General features: G+C 51.7%; 1 protein-coding gene across 6 annotated transcripts in view; it reads left to right on the top strand.

Annotated features, from left to right (window-relative positions):
- Positions 1-3831: 3831 nt before the first annotated feature.
- Ptpru (protein tyrosine phosphatase receptor type U) overlaps positions 3832-16367 on the top strand; it is a 71660-nt gene continuing 59124 nt past the window's right edge. For 3 of the 6 annotated variants that reach the window (XM_029539711.1, XM_029539710.1, XM_029539712.1), the window contains exon 1: positions 3870-4027. In XM_029539711.1, the coding sequence (XP_029395571.1) occupies positions 3955-4027 (73 nt within the window). In that variant the 5' untranslated portion in view covers positions 3870-3954. Of the gene's footprint in view, positions 4028-16367 lie in introns of all 6 variants that reach the window. The other 3 variants (XM_021200972.1, XM_021200970.1, XM_021200973.2) reach the window with 2 other exon arrangements.

The raw sequence follows: 16367 nt of genomic DNA, 5'->3' as shown, positions 1-16367 counted from the left end.
CGGTCCAAAGGTATACATTCCTAGACACTCCCCAGAGTCCGGTGATGTGGTAGCCCAGGAAATAAGTTATCAGAGATCGTTTGAAAGACAAAGACGATTGACCCAAAGCCTGCCATGGAAAACAAACAAACTTTTCTCTGAGGAGGAGTGCCCAGGAAAGCATGATGATTAAGGTTTTGGGAACTGGACTCAGGCAAATCTAGATTTGCGTCCTGGTTCTGCCATTTCCTGGCTGTTTGATTTTAGATTAGTCGTTTGGCTCTTCTGTGTCTCTGTTTCCCTCACGGTTAAAATGAAGGGAACTGAGCTAGGGAGATGGCTCAGTGGTAGAGCACACACTCAGCATGTGCGAGGCCCTGGGTTTGATCTCTAACAAGGCAAAGACACAAAAAGCTCAATAACAAATTGTGAGACTAACTAACAGTCCCAAGGATGTCTTGAAGACCAAGGAAGAGAGTACCACTTGAACCACTTAGCACCCTGCTCGGCGCATGGAACGTTCTGAAACTATTCCAGGGATATGCTGTGCAGATGAAATGAGAAATATTACTTGTAAAACACACTGAGGCTTGGCTCAATAACTGCATTTATTAGAGAAAGCTGATGCCTACCAGTAGGGGGGAAAGTCTGCTCTCACAATACATGTGCACTCACGTGAACATCTATCTACTTCCACAGTGACAGGGAGGCATACTTGTGCCAGGGAGGTCATAAGGTCCCTCTGCTGTAGGATCCTCTAGGTGACACTGAGATGTTCCTCTTTATCTCTCCCCACCCGCCCCCTACTGGCTCCTCTCCCCCCCACCCCCCCACCCCACAGCCAACTAGGAAAGCCTGGAGAGTCTTCCTCCTTAAGGCTGGATTTCATTTCCCTCCACACCCTCTCACCTTTCACTTTGGTCTAGGCCATGTGGGTTCACGTAGTTGCACAGGTTGAGAACAACTGGTGAAGGGGTTTAGGCCTATTGGTCTTAGCTTTGCATTCAAGACCATAGGCACTTTGATGCCTACCCTCTTTCTGGCTTTATCTTTTACACTGTACATAGCCAGTGACCCAACTACACCCAACTCCGCCCTCGCCAGCTCTTCCTTGTCTTACACTTTTATTCAGGTTTCAATAGCCTGAAATGAATTTTCCTGTCTAGCCTTCCAGGGGAATTCCAGGTACACATTCTGTTTTATTGAGTAAACCCCAACGCCTTTGTATTTTCTGTGGGCTAATGTTATGGCCTTTAGGATACTATCTAGTGGTTATTTATATGTCCACTTCCCCCTCCAGGCAAAAGTTCATCTCCGGGATACCAGCACTCAGTATGGAGCCTAACACAGGATAGGCATCATAAATACTCCATGAGTTGCAGGTAATTGAATTTCTTCCTGACCTGGCACTGACTGTGGTACCCTATCCTTCTCCCTAGATTTGGGGCAGTCACTCCAAGCCAGGGCTTTTCTTTATCTTGCAAGGATTGTTGAAGTTTGTGGCCCTTTTTAAGGTAAAGGGGAACAATGTTCTCTTCATCTGTCTGCCTGTTGCTAACACTGGCACACCCCGTTCACCGTAGTCTCTGAGGCAAGAGAATGTGGAACCGATGAGATCTGGGTTCAAATCCTGACACCTCCATGGACTGACTGTGTGACCTTGGGCAAATACATTATATTCTCTGATTCTCAGTGTCCACACCTCAAAACTTGAGATTAATTGAACAAAAACAAAAACAAAAACAAACCTTCAGTTCTCCACCCACTCCGGGTTGCCCGATCTCTCTCTGTTTCAGCATGTTTTTCTGTCTTGCCCATCGCTTTCCCTTCCTCTACCCCTGTCTCTCAGTGACTCTCAGTTTAATGCTCAGGCCCTCGAGAGCTCTGTCTTTGCTTCCTTCCCCATTTCAGCCTGGAATTGAGCAGCAGTTCGAGGACCCAAGGAGCCCAGGGATCCTCAGTTCTTCTTTTTCTAGCCTCAGGGTAGCATCTCAGTGTGAGCCAACCGAGGGAAGAGACAGGACACAGGGAGGGCTTACATATGCCAGGACCTGTACTTAAATGAGTTCATTCAATGCCTCTGCCCATTAGTTGTTGGGGGGGGGGATGAAAGTAGTAAACCAAAACTCAAGACTCTCCAACTCTCTTATCATTTTCTTAGTGTTTATTGACTCAAAATGTCTTCCTTATTCGGCTTTCTGTATGGTCTTCAGGCCCTGGCAACTTTTCCAGCTGCACCCGACGTTCCTCTTCCATTCCGGTGACTTCCATTCCGGGCTCCCTATTAGACCCAGGCTAGCGTTCCTTCCTTCCCATTGGTCTGCTTGAGGCTGGCTCCTCACACTTCAGGTCTCAGATCACGTGGCATGGGGCCACATCCTGGGCAAAGGTGTCTTGAACCGTCTTGTCTAAAGCATGACCCCCGTCCTTTAGCATTCCTTGTTGCAAGAGCTTCATTTCCTTGAAGGCACAGGTCTCAGACTGAAGTTCCAAATGTATTTATTTATATCTGCTGCATGAAACCTTCATGAGAGCAAGGGCCCTCTCTGCAAGTACTTATTTATCAGTTACCTGCTCATTCATTACTTATCAAGTATTCGGGATACCAGGCCCTGGGGGACAAAGCTTCCCTAGGGGGACACACATTCTAAATATGGGGGATAAATACCAAATCCATTACATAGCAGGCAGTCTGTTTAGAAGTGCAGCGATCCACTTTCCCTACTGTAGGTTCCAATCCCACCAAGCCCCCCCCCCCCCAGCATCTTCCTTCTGAATGTAAGCTTCATGAGGGTGGGGATTTAAAACAATTTTTTAAAAATTATATTTAAAATATAATTTTATATTTTATAAATATACACGGCCAGACATGCTGGTCTGATGCCCTGTAGCTACAGTTACAGGTGGTTGGACCAGGGTGCTGGGAATCCATCCTGAACCCTCTGCAAGAGCAGTGTGCACGCATCTAACTGCTGAGCCGTCTCTCCAGCTCCCGGAGATCAGGCCTTTGTTTTTTAATCTCCTCGGTGGTCTCCAGACATCACTGAACCAACAAGCCCATATCTAGTCAGTATCTGAGAAGCAAATGGGTTTCCAGATGTGAGTCGGGTTTTTGTTTTGTTTTGTTTTGTTTTGTTTTGTTTTTTACAACAGTTCAAGCCAGACAACCTTGATTCAGATTTTGGTGTCGCCTCATACTGACGCATAATCTTGAAAAAGTCACGCTCTACGATCTCAACTTTCTCAACTGTGTAATGGCATTAGAATGGTGTGTGTCCCCTAGGGCAATAGTGAAGATGAACAGCGTCCCAGAGAGAGGCACACATGGCTCCTGGTCTTACGTAGCAACTGACAACTACGTTGGTGGTTGTGCAAAAACTCGGACTGGGCAGAGTTCCACATCTACTTACTCCGAGTAGCCGGAGGCTACTGTAGAGGCACGAGCGTCAGTAAGAGAGGTGAATTTCATATTACTGAAAGTAAACGGCAACATTCCAAAGGCCCAACAACGTTTCTGGTAGATGAAGAGTGCTCTGTCATTGGAGGTAGCTTGGGAGTGTATGTTCAGAGCAGTCAAGGTAGGAAGAACTTAAGCAACCGAGGGAACAGAAGAGCCAGGGGTTCCTGGGTTACAGTCTCAGCCGTGGGCAACGAATGCGTTGCGAGTGTCGACCTGAATCTTGTCGACGGGGTGCGAGAGTGGGGGATGGGCACGCCGAGGCCGGTGGGCCCAGGGACCCGGGCCACAGCGCGCGACACCGCCAGCAGGGGGCGCCTCGAGACCGCGGAACTCGCGCCCGGGGCCTGACGTCAGCGCCCCGCTCGTTCGGGCTCCCGCTCTGGACTCGGCGCCAGTCCCGCTCCGCGCGGCACTGCTCCGCTACGGCTCCCGCTCGCCTTAGGCTCCGGCTCGGGCTCCGGAGGCGTCGCCTCCCCAGCTGCGGGTCTCCAGGACCCAGGCAGGGCGCCCCAGCCATGGCCCGGGCTCAGGCTCTGGTCCTGGCGCTCACCTTCCAGTTCTGCGCCCCGGAGACCGAGACTCCCGCAGGTAAGCGCGCGCGGTCCCTCCAAGCTTATCCCGCGAGTGCCCGGGGGGCCGGGGATGGCTCGTAGCGGGTGTCGGAGTGCGGGACGCTCGGTCGCGTGCTCCAAGCTCTGTGGCCTCTGTGTCTGTAGTTTGTGTGCAAGCTGAGGTTGAGTGTGTACCGCGGATGCGAGTGTGCTGGTGTGAGTGTCGCCTGCGTGGGGCACCGGGTGTGCGCTGGCTCATGTTTATCCACGCTGCCAAGTGGGCTCTGTTTCTGAGTTTCAGTGGCTTGGCTAGAGAGTTGCGTCTGATCCTGTGTTGCATTTGTTGGCTTTTTTTGTATTCCCTAGGCGGGAGTGCTGTTTGTTGCTGGTGCATTTGAAAACCCGCGTGTTTGTTTATGTGTGTGCTGTGAGGACTCGGTGGATTGTGCCCAAGTGTGGGCCCGAGTGTGTGTGGTGTGTGTGCGTGTGCAGTCGCGGGAACCGGGTCGGAATCTGTGTGTTGAGCTCTGTGCCCACGAGTGACCCTGTGGGAGTATTTGGGGTGTACGATGCTGTGTGGGTCCGTGTGAATGTCAGGGATGCGGGGAATACGTGTGGGGGAGCGTGTCTGGAGTGGATGTGAGTGTGTCGTTGAGCGATGGTTTCGTGGCTAGGGACGCTGCGCGCTTGGGATGCTCCTAGGCCGTGGTCGAGTGTGGCCGGGACCCGAGTGTGTGTGTGCATGTGTGTGTGCATGTGTGAGTGTGTATGATCGCGCGCGCGCGTGTGCGTGGCGCACCCGGCCGGAACAAGTTGTCGCGGCGGCGTCCCTGGGAGGCTGGGGCGGCCCTGCGGTTGGCGAGGGAAGGAAAGGGGGGAGAGACGCGGCTGTAGCCGCCGACTCCGACATTCGGGCGGTTTGTTGTTTCGCAAGTTCCGAGCGGCGCTGGCTGGCTGCTGATCCGAGGCGGCGCCAGGGCCGCGGGGCGCCCGGAGTTGGGAGGGCCGTGGGGCGCACCCGGTTGCGGGCGGGGCTGCGGCGTCGGGGCCCCCGCAGGGCCTGGCTGGAGGCCTCGGGACAGCGTCCCCATCGTGGCTCGTCAGAGGCTTTGGGGACGCCGCGGTCCCCGGGGACGCTGCCTGCGTCTGCTTTGTAACTTTGTGCAGCCTCCCGGCCAGCCGGGCACGCGCGTGCGGACGTGTGTGTGTGTGTGTGTGTGTGTGTGTGTGCGTGTGTGCGTGGGGCTTCCTCTTGGCCTGCGGTGTGATCGCGTGCTTGAGTGTGCTTTGGAGCCTAGTGTCCTATGGAGGGTGTGTGTGTGTGTGTGTGTGTGTGTGTGCATTCGCATGTCTGAGTGTGTGTCCAGTGACTGTGCGGCCGCAAGCGCATCACATCGTGTGCTCTGTGAATGGAATGTCAGTGTGCTTGTGTGTGTGTGTGCGTGCGTGGTCCAGCGTCCTTTCCTGAGGCCTGGACCTCAGGCCTCGGCCCCTCTGGCCGGCGTGTGTCGGTTCTCTTCTAGGGTTTCCTCCTCCCCTGGCTCCCGCCACCGGCGTGGGGTAGCTGGGAGCCGCCCCGGGTGGAAGCAGAGCCGAGACACGCGCTGCTGCCCTGGGCCGGGGAGAGACTCCAAGCCGCCTGACTTCCCGGACAGCTGACCTCTGGGGATCTAGTTCACGGCCCCGCCCCCCTTGGGGCATCTCAGGAGCTGTCCTGGTCTTGCCCTGCAGCTTTGGGGTTGTACTGCTCAGCTTTAGTTTTGACCTCCTGGTACCAGAGAGGGTGACCCAGGCAACCTGCCTCTTAGACTTTTCTCAACCCCTTCAAGCCCTTTGCATTCCCTCACCCGATCACCTTGATTTGAGAATACACACGATCCTCAATTGCCCTGGTAGTAGACTGTCAGGATCAAGGTTTGAGAGTGAGAACTACCTACTGCAGGTTATTCTCATTCTTGAGCCTCAGTTTCTCCGTGTGCTTCATGGTCTTAATAGTGATGGCGTGTGATACTTGGTAGAATGTTAAGTCCCCTACTTGGGAAGCCAAGGAGGAGAAGATGGATTGGAGGGGTGTGGCAAAACCCTAGGGGCTAATTTGAAGTGTGTGTGGGGGGCAACGTGGGCTCAAATTCTGTCTCTGCTACTTGCTGTGTGTGACCTTGGGTAAGTCACGTTACTTCTCAAGTTCCTGTCACCTTTGAAACTTTTACTATTAGAGAAGCTCTGGGCAGATGGGAGGTGGCCGTCCTCTGTCCTCAGTCTAGGGAGTGGATCCAGACACCTGCCTACTTCCTTAGTCACCCAGTGGGGGTCTGTGTGGGGTGACTCCCAGACTTGCACACCTGGCAGTAATTATCCCACTGTGCTCTGGATCAGTCTGTCCTTTTGGTCGATGGAGTTATGGGCAGCAGGAATGAGGGAGAGGTGCCCTGTGGTTTCAGGTTAGGCAACAAGGGCTTGTCAGGGCAGCCTTCTCTCTGGGGCTGAAAAGGGGGGCTAGACAGGAAGCCAGGAGGGTAGCCTGGATCCTATGCTGCCTCCTGCTTCTGTCTGGTGGCATTGGTGGCCCAGGGCTGTGTACCCTGTTTGCTGGAGGCATGCTGGCTTGTGGCACCCAGCAAGGTCAGCCAGAGCGGGACAGGAGGGGCTTTGTGCCTTCCCTTTGTGTCTTGAAGTGCCCTATGCCTCCTCCATCTCTCCTTTTCTCCCTCCTCAGTGGTCTGCCTGCAGGAAGGCAGCGGCCTCTTCCTTCCACTGTGTCAGAGTTCTTCCTAAAATGCACGTTTTAAACCCCTCTTCAAATCCCCATCAAAGCTCCCGGTTACTTCCAGAGTTAAAAGTCTTTCCTTCTCAGCCCCTGCCTGGCCCACCTCATCTTCTGCGATCCCGTGTTCTGGTTACCCTTATCTACCAGTAGTCCCTAAGTACCCACAACTCATACTCTCTTCTCTGAGCCTTGTACAAACTGCTTTCTTTCTCCCAGGGACTCCGTGATTCCACAGTTTCCTATGTGAGCCTCCAGTTTGTCTCTCAGCTTAGAAATCACTTCTTCCTTGAAGCCTTCCTTGGTTTTTCTGTTTGAGCCCAAGAGAGGGAAGGGAGGAGCTGATTAGGTTTTTATATAATCTTATAATTACAGTCTCCTGGTTCTGCCACCCTTATGAGATCAGGAACTCTGTGAGGAAAGTCTCCATGAGCCCTTAAATGCTTAGCGCCGGGCACAAGGTCTGAGCCTTCTGGTCCAAGTAAATGGCTGTGACATACAGGAATGAATGAAGCCGACTGATACAGTTCAGTCCTGTAATCCAAGCACTGAGAGGGGGAGGCGCTGAGGCAGGAGGATTGATAGAAAGTTTGAGGTCTACCTGAGTTGCACTGCGAATTCCATGCTAGTCAGGATAACTTTTCGTATTAAAAAGAAGAAGAATGAATGAGTGAATGAATGAATGGAGTCAAGTGGGTCAATTCAGAGCTGGAGATGCCAGATGGGGGCGCAGTGACTCCATTGAAGGCAGAAGGGAAGAAGAGGTTTTTTTTTTTCCTCGGTCAGAATCTGGAATATTCTGCCTGTGGATGGTGTTATGTTGTGAAAAGGCTGTGTCCGGAAAGTGTCATCTGGGAGCTGTGAGTTAAAGAGGTTGAGTCCCTGGCAGAGACTGAAGGGAGAGGGGCTCTTGCAGGACGGCCCCTCCCCCCAGACTGCTGCTGCCTCCCCCTGCCCTGGCCCCACCCCTAGCAGCTGGCTCAGCTTGTCCAATCCAGAGAGTTTCAGCCTATGGTGATCAGACAACCGTTGGTGAGGCTTGGAGTCTCAACGGTTAGTCTGAAGGGGAGGGGGGAGGGAGGAGGGGCCCATGTTAGGCAGGCATCCCTCAATCCTCAGTTGCAGATCTTGGGCTAGGTAGCGGAGGCCACAGTCTCCCTCTTGGATCCCGAGGGCCTGTCCCTGAGCTGGAGAGGCAGACGGATGTATATAGGGGTTATCCTGTGGCCTAGGCAGCCAGAGTGGGCCTTATGTGTGTTTATACATGTGAGTGAAATGGAGGGCGGGGGCACAGAGCATATGTGTGCATGGCCTGTCTGGGTGTCAGGCTGCCTGATGAGCTTGGTGTGGCTAGGTATGAGCTTGGAGTTGGGGAGAAGCAGCTGCTATGACATATGGGGAGCCCCCAGAACCTCATTCCTGGAATGGAGGAGTTGTCTGGCTGGGTAGCTAGCTTCTCTGTGCCTCAGAGTGGGTGCACCTATTCTAGGGTAGGAGAATGTTGGGGTGCAGAGGATAGATGCAGGCTGGTACCTCCAGTCCCATGGGCCCATGGCCATCAGTCCAGACTGCCCTAACCCACAGAGCCTTCCACTGCGATGGCGATGCTCTTTCTTTGCATTGGTGGCCTGTTATTCACAAGTGGCTATTACATTTAAAATAGGTACAACTAATTGAAATGCTAATTTAGTTCATCAGTTGCAGTAGCCAAGTTTTAAGACATCAACTGTTACACATTGCTAGTGATTGCCAGCACATTGCAAGGGCCTGTAGAAGACATTCCCACCCTTGTAGAATGTTCTGGGGACTGTTGCAAACAGCGCTTCTCAACCAATGGGTCTCAGGCCCCTCAGGGGTCAAATATCAGATATCCTATATACTAGATATCTATATTGTGATTCATAACAGTAGGAAAATTACAGTTATGAAGTGGTAATGAGAGTAATTTTATGGTTGGGGACACGGCATGAGGAACTGTACGACAAGGTCACAGCATTAGGAAGGTTGAGAACCACTGGTCTGAGAAGATAAGGCCCGCAGAGCTTTCGTGTGGCCCCGGGTTCTGCAGAGAGCAGAGCTGATGTGGACAGACATTTGCTCTGCGGCAGCCCTGTGCTCCCCGGCCCCCAACACCCAAGTGGCCTTTGTAAGGCTGTCACAGTGTGCGGTCACCCCCTTGCCTCAGGTCTCCCCTGCTCCTAAGGCTGAACTCCAACCTCTAACAGGGCAACCCAGGCAGGAATCAGCCTTCCATGTGTGTCGTTAGTCCCTAAACTCCGCCCCCACCCATCTACTTTATAACCCAGACCCTGCCTTCCTCTTTGGCCGGTCTCTCTCTACCTGTTTCCTTTCGGTGCCCTTTGCAGAGACTCTCAGTTCCCTCGGTCCACCTCCTGTTGTCACTGGCACAGGAAAGCCACCCTGCCCCCACCCACTGTGTGAGGCAGTGGGGTGGACTTTTCTCCTAAGGCTTGCACGATGATCGTAAGCTACCTTTCTAAGTGGTGGGGTCCCCCTGTGTTAGCCACTTCTGAAGATGCTGTGCCCCTGCGACCCCTGGGGGGGGTCTTGAATAGATTCCCACCACAGGACTTAGAACTGGACCCAAAGGGGAGAAGAAAAGGGCAGTTAGGGTGGGAGTGGGCCGTTGCTGAGGTTTGAAGAAGTTAGAGAGAGGATTGGGATGGAAGAGTGGGAAGTGGGTTTGGGGGTACCTGTAGGTAGGATCTCAGTTGGGCTAAGGGAACAGATATGGGGCCTGGGGGTAGCCATGATGGCGATATATGCGAGCTTGGGACAGCTGGCAATGAGGCAGGTGGTGTCGGAGGAATGACTAGGTCGAGGGGCAGCTGGGGGGTAAACAGTAGGCAGATGAGGGACAGCCAGGGATACTGACGACAACTGAGAGGTGACAGAAGCCTATCTGGAGGTGGGTGAATCTCAGCTAAGAGAGTGGGATGTGTGTTGTTCAGAATGAGCATGTGTGTGTGTGTGTGTGTGTGTGTGTGTGTGTATCCTTCTTGTCACGTGCATGTGTGTAAATAACTGCGTGTTTTCGCCTAGAGTGTGATGGGAGGGTTGGAACACGGGCTCCGAGGCCACACCATCTGAGTTCTCATTCCACACCATCTGAGTTCTAGCTGTGTGACATCTGGATGGATAACGGCCTCTCTGGGCCTTGGAGTGATGCTGCTTGGGAAATGAGGATGGAGATGCTACACAGTGCCCAGGGTGATGGGAAGTGTTTTATAGTTGGACATATTTAGTCTAGAACACATTCTGGCACAGAGCAAGCACCACGGGAGGGTGGATTACTCTTAAATATGTGAGGGTGAGTGTTTGCAGGCCTCCCATGGGCTTGGAAAAGCTTGTTTTTTTGGCTCCGATGAAGTCTGGGCCTGGTGAGAGGTGATGGTGGTGGTTGGGGGAGGGGGGAGGAGCCAGGCTTGTTGGGACTGGTTCTTTTTCCTCCATCTGCCTCCTGTTCATCCACATCCTATGTCAGGCTCTGATCCAATGGGCTCCTCCCCCTGCCTCGTACTGCCCTGCCCTGGGGACCAGGTGATGCACTGTCATTGTCCAAACAATTTTCGGTAGAATCCAAACCCATTGTCCGCCTGCCAGTGCTCAAAGGCCTTGTCAGAGAGGAATACCTGGAGACTGAGTTTGGTACTGCCTGTCTTGCGGGTGGCAGTCCCTTCGTCCTGTGCCCCTGAGTCACTGGAAGATGTTGGAGGATAGAGAGAGTGATGGTGGATGGAAGGAAGCCCACAGGATAGTGGGAGCGGGCTTGGCCTCTGTCTCGCAGGCAGTTCAGTGTGGCAGAACTGGGGGTGCTAAAGGACTCCCACCAGGACAGCCCTCAAGAGACTATGACTGTGCTTTCCACAGCACCTTCGCAATGTTCCTCTGTCTGTCTGTCTGTCTGTCTGTCTGTCTGTCTGTCTGTCTTGCAGTAGCCAGAGGCACTGTATCTCGGGACTGGTCTGCTCCAGGTGTACAGTCTGGGGGTTTCTGGACCTGGTGTCCCTGTACTTCTCTGTGACTCAGCCTGCACTGTTGTGATGCTCTGTGACTTAGGGATGCTGGGCCACAGTGATAGTGTTTCTCTGGGGTTTCCGCACACTCCATTTCTGCAGCATCCTGCTGCTCAGAACCTCCATCATGCAGCTGCCCTGCCATGTGCTTTCCTGTGGCTCTCATCCGCGGTGTGGTACCCACTCTGCTAGATACCAGGGTTGCATCAGGAACGAAGCCCTTTCTGGGTGTCTGGCAGAGAACCCTCCCACGGTACCATGCCTGAGAGCATAGCTTTTGAAAACTACTCTGCATGTCTTACCTTTAGAGCAGTCTGTCTCATCAGGCACGTAGACTCACCTGGGCTTTGGGCACAGTGCCTCACGTGGCAGATCACTGCCCACCCACGGCCTACTGCCGCTGTACTGTATGTTGGCACCCCATGCACTGCATTTTTTACAGTGGGCATCTGCACAACTCTGGGCACTCAGATTTCTAGTTTCTAGGCACCACTCCTCCGCATGCTGCCCTCTCGGTTCAGGAATACAGTATACATTGCCTCATTGTCTCTCTTCTTCACTGTACCTCACTGGATATGTGACTAACAGCCCAGCCCCCAGACTGTACCACAGCTGTCCCTATGTTATCTCAGCTTCCCCTCCGGCCCCCCCAAGTGTATTACAATGGAGGTGTCCAGGTGCTGGCTGTGGATAACACTGGGAGGGTCACATCTTTGTGTGTCCTCAAGGCAGCACATCTCTGCTTCATACTGCACATCACTTGGGCACTCTTTGCTGGTCTTGGGGACAGCGTGAGGTTTGCATCGCTTCTGAACAGCACAGGACTGCCACCCAGAGAGTCAACCTCCACCCAGAGAGTCAACCCCGTCATGCATCTGTTCTCTGGAGGGTTGCTGTTGTGTGACTTTTCCCAGGGAGATGCGAATACACATTTACTCACAGACCAAAGAAACGATTCCATCCAAGTCTAACTTGGTGCACTGAGTTTAATGGAGTCCCTTGCAGAAACAATGGTAATTCAAAAGGCAAGTGCATTTAGGAAAAGCCCACCCCTGCATGGGGAATGACTCTTGAGAGCCTTATCCCTGGCGGCTTGCAGAGAACCTTCTCTCTCCAGGCGCTGTTACTGCTTACATAACCTTGGAGAAGGTCTCACAAATCCCGTAACTTCCCAAGCTTCTCAAAGCCTGCTAAGTTGCGTGACTGTCTCTTCTCCCCTCCCTCCAAAAGGGGATGTTTCCATTGAGAGGAAATGGCTTGCTGCCAGGCTGTGAGCACCCCGCTGAGTTTCCAGACGCAGAGCCCTTAACTGAATCCACAGCGCTTAGGTTTTGTGTCACTGATAACCCATCCCCGGAGTCTGCACACACCAGGCTCCCGAGGACTATACTTAGTTTCTGGTGTTGCTTGGTTCTGGATGGTGATCCATCCTTCCTTTCCTGTATCTCTGCACCAGCCCGCATGCCTGTGCTGGGCAGACCCTTTTCTATGGGAGGCTCCTGTTCCGGACCAGGTTCTATGCTGGTGACTGGAGCAGAGGAAAGGCTTGATTGAGCCTATCACCCTCCATTCTGCCACAGCCCCACATGGTGACACATACCCAAGATGCATGTGGTTGCACACTGCACAGCGCTGACCAGCTCTTCCATGCCTAGCAGATGTAAGTGCTGTAAATGTGTGTGTGTTGTGTGCTCTGCAGCCTTACGCAGAATGATAGGATTCTGTCTGTTGGACTCTGTATCTTTAGCACACCCCATCATAGCAGCACACGGCCCTTCCTCTGCATGGGGCCTGTGCACACCAGCGCTGCTTTAGCCTGCACTGTGTCTTTATCTTTATCTTTATGTGGTGTAGGGCATTTGCTGTGCAGAGGATCTATGTGTTCTTCCCGCTGTACTTCTGCACAGTGAGTCCCTCCCCTGATCTCCCGGGTCCAGCCCTGGACTGCCAGTATAGCAGCCCTCTCGTCAACTCCAGAATTCATGGTCTGTGTTGCCCACAGAGAAGGGAAAGGGTCTGCTGCGAGTTCCTCAGGTGCAGATGGCTTCCTTTCGTACTCAGTGAAGAGAGGAGGATGTTGGCTCTGCCAGACTCTGTTGACTCCTTAGGTGGTCTCAGCTCTCTCTGCCTGTGGCCAGCCCTTGGTGTTCTCGTTGGCTGCAGAACTCTGTGTGGCTTATATAGGTATTTTGCTGCCAGTCCTACTGTGCTCCCTGCCAGTTACTCAGGGTTCTGATAGTCGGCTCCAAATGCCAGACCTCCATTTATATGTGTCGGTCTAGTCTATACTATAGTATAGTCTATTATAATTATACTACACTATAGTATACTATATACTATACTACACTATATTATACTAATACTTAGGTATACTGTATACTATACTACACTATATAGTATACTAATACTATAGTATACTATATACTAATACTATAGTATACTATATACTATACTACACTATATATTATACTAATACTATACACTATACTACACTATATATTAATACTATACTATATACTATACTACATGATATACTATACTAATACTATATACTACACTATACTATATACTATACTAATACTATATACTATACTAATACTATACTATATACTATACTAATACTATACTATATACTATACTACATTATATACTATACTAATACTATACTATATATTGATACTGTACTATATACTATACTACATTATATACTATACTATATACTATACTACACTATATACTATACTAATACTATACTATATACTATACTACACTTTATACTATATACTATATTATACTACACTATGTACTATACTATACTATATATATACTATACACTATACTATACTATACTATATACAATAGTTTAGACTATTCTAGGCTATAGTCACATCCTTGAACTTGGTGCAGCTGGTGGATGTTTGACCAGCTGGGATCTTGGTGTTAATGAGTCTGGGCATAGTTGGCCAACTGTTATATACAGGACTTGGGGATGGGCTTCAAAGGCATAAGAGCTAGTCCCTGACTTTAGGAAGGGAGGAGGTAAGAGCTAAGCAGGCTTGCAATGCAGTCAGAGTTAGGGCAGAGCATCTGGGACAGGGCTGAGTTGGGCAAGAATGTCCAGGGTTGAGTTCAGTGACCTTAGAAGAGGGAGGGATCATTAAATAGACTGGCATTAAATAGTTGGGATTGTATATGGGGTCTCTAGGCTATGTGGCTGTTTGTGCCTGGCAGTGTGAGGTCCCAGCCTGGGTATTTACTACCTGCCTGGAGAAGTTTTGTTTCCTCTGGGGCTACCCTTGGGAACTGAACATTTTGTTGACAAAACAGAGAGAATAAAAATCTCATCGCAAACAAGCTCTGTTTACTCAAGGTCTTCAGAAAACATATGGCTGCAGGTGAGGTCGGCCCAGACCATATCCCTTGTCTGTGCTGGCTAGAGGAGGGCGGATGTGCGCACGCGCGCGCGCGCACACACACAGACACACTCATATGCTCTCTCTCTCTTTCTCACACACACACACACACTCATATGCTCTCTCTCTCTTTCTCACACACACACACACACACACACACTACACATGCTCTCTCTCTCACACACACACATACACACTCACACTCATATGCTCTCTCTCTTTCACACACACACCACAATGCCCTCTCTCTCTCTTACACACACACACACACACACTCATATGCTCTCTCTCTCACACACACCACAATGTTCTCTCTCTCTCTCTCTCTTTCTCACACACACACATTCACACTCATATGCTCTCTCTCTTTCACCCCCCACAATGCTCTCTCTCTCTCTCTCACACACACACACACCACAATGCTCTCTCTCTCTCTCTCTCTCTCTCTCTCTCTCTCTCTCTCTCTCACACACACACACACACACACACACACACACACACACACACAGACAGAGAGAGAGAGAGAGAGAGAGAGAGAGAGAGAGAGAGAGAGAGAGAGAGAGAGAGGAGACCTCCCTGGGGGGACTCCACCCAGGCTTCTCTAGAGGTTGCTGGTCCCTGACATCATCCGCCCTCCAGCCTGCCGGATGTGGATAAGCCATCCCCCTTCTTCCCAAATTGTGGTTGACGGTTGCTCCGGCAACCGCCTGGCCAGATTGGGGAGATTAACAGAGGAATGTTGCTGAGCAAGTTGGAGCCAGGGCTGGAGGAGCCCTGGGGTCTTGTATTGATTCAACCCACCTTCCCTGAGAGCTCTCCGCAGAGATGAGGTACCCAAAGAGGGGCCTCATCTTCTCTCCCTGTCCCTTTTCCTATCTTAGACTGCCTTAGGACTTGAGTTGGTCTGGGGAAAGTGTGTGTATGTGTGTGTGTGTGTGTGTGTGTGTGTGTGTACACACTCATGTGCGCGTGCACACACATGGCTCACATGCACGCTGTTTGTATCCAGGATGATAGCTCAGGTCCCCCCTACCCCCTTTATTTTTTGCCAGTTTCTGACATCAGGCTCTAGACCATTTGGTAGTTTGGTCCCCAGTTCCCACCTGCCCTTGTCGCACTCTGGAAAAGTCACCTGCTTGAACCGGCAGAATCCAAGCATTCTTTGCCCCAGCACCTCCTGCAGCTTTCCCATTCAGTGTGAGGTTCAACTCCTCGCCCTGGCATCCACGACTTTTTAGGAAGTGGCCTCAACCTCTTGTTTTCCATCACAGCAGCCAGCCTGAGCTTTGCTGTGGACAAACCGGGTTTCCTTTCTTCCTCCCTTCACTCTGTGGCCCTAGGCTCAGCTCAGACATTGCTTCCCTGTGCCAACACCCCAAGTTTTGTCCCCTTTAACCTTCACCCTTCTCAGCTTCCATTTCTCCACCTTTGCTCATGTTAGGAAGCTGCCCAAAGCAAGCTAGAACATCTTTCTTTTTCTCCCCGCCTCCCCTCCCCAAGTTGGGGATCAAACCTAGGGCGTCACACATGCTAGGCAAAGCTCCCCTATGACTGAATTCTACCCCCAACCCCAGCCCTTAATCATGTTTGTGCCTCTCATGGTGCCCATCACCGATCATCCTGCACCACCTTGTCCAGGGAGATGGGTCTTGAGTGTGAAATGACATCAGAGCCTTACTTTGTCTGTGCCTACTCTCGTTAGATAAAGACAGGTGATTTAATTTGCGTCTTCTGCTCCCTGCTCCCTAGTCATCTCTGAGCATCACACAGAATCCATCTGTATGACAGGAATAACAATGTCACTGTGTAAACGCTGAGTCCCTCATGCTGATTGGGCACACAGTAGTCAGGGCAGGCGTGGTGGTGGGAATCGGCGCCCCCTAGTGGTGGTGCTGAAGTCCTGGCAGGAGGAACTGGCTGCTCCTATTGCTGGGAGAGCTGGGGTGGGGGTGGGGGTGAGATGGGGCTCCCTTTGGGAGAGGGAGTTGAACTGGGCCTGCCCCAGAGGCCCAGGTCTGGGGCTGACTAGGGATCGGTGACAATGGTCACACTGGCTAAGAGGTCACTCTGGATGATTCGAATCCGTGCCTGAGGGTCATCCTGACTGTGCTCACATAGAGAAGGTATCTGGTAGAGGGCAGGAGTCAGTGAGTCTGGTGGTCA

The sequence above is a fragment of the Mus pahari genome, chromosome 6, assembly GCF_900095145.1.
Source record: "Mus pahari chromosome 6, PAHARI_EIJ_v1.1, whole genome shotgun sequence".
NCBI classification, from domain to species: domain Eukaryota; kingdom Metazoa; phylum Chordata; class Mammalia; order Rodentia; family Muridae; genus Mus; species Mus pahari.
This window is presented reverse-complemented; position numbering and strand designations above follow the sequence as displayed.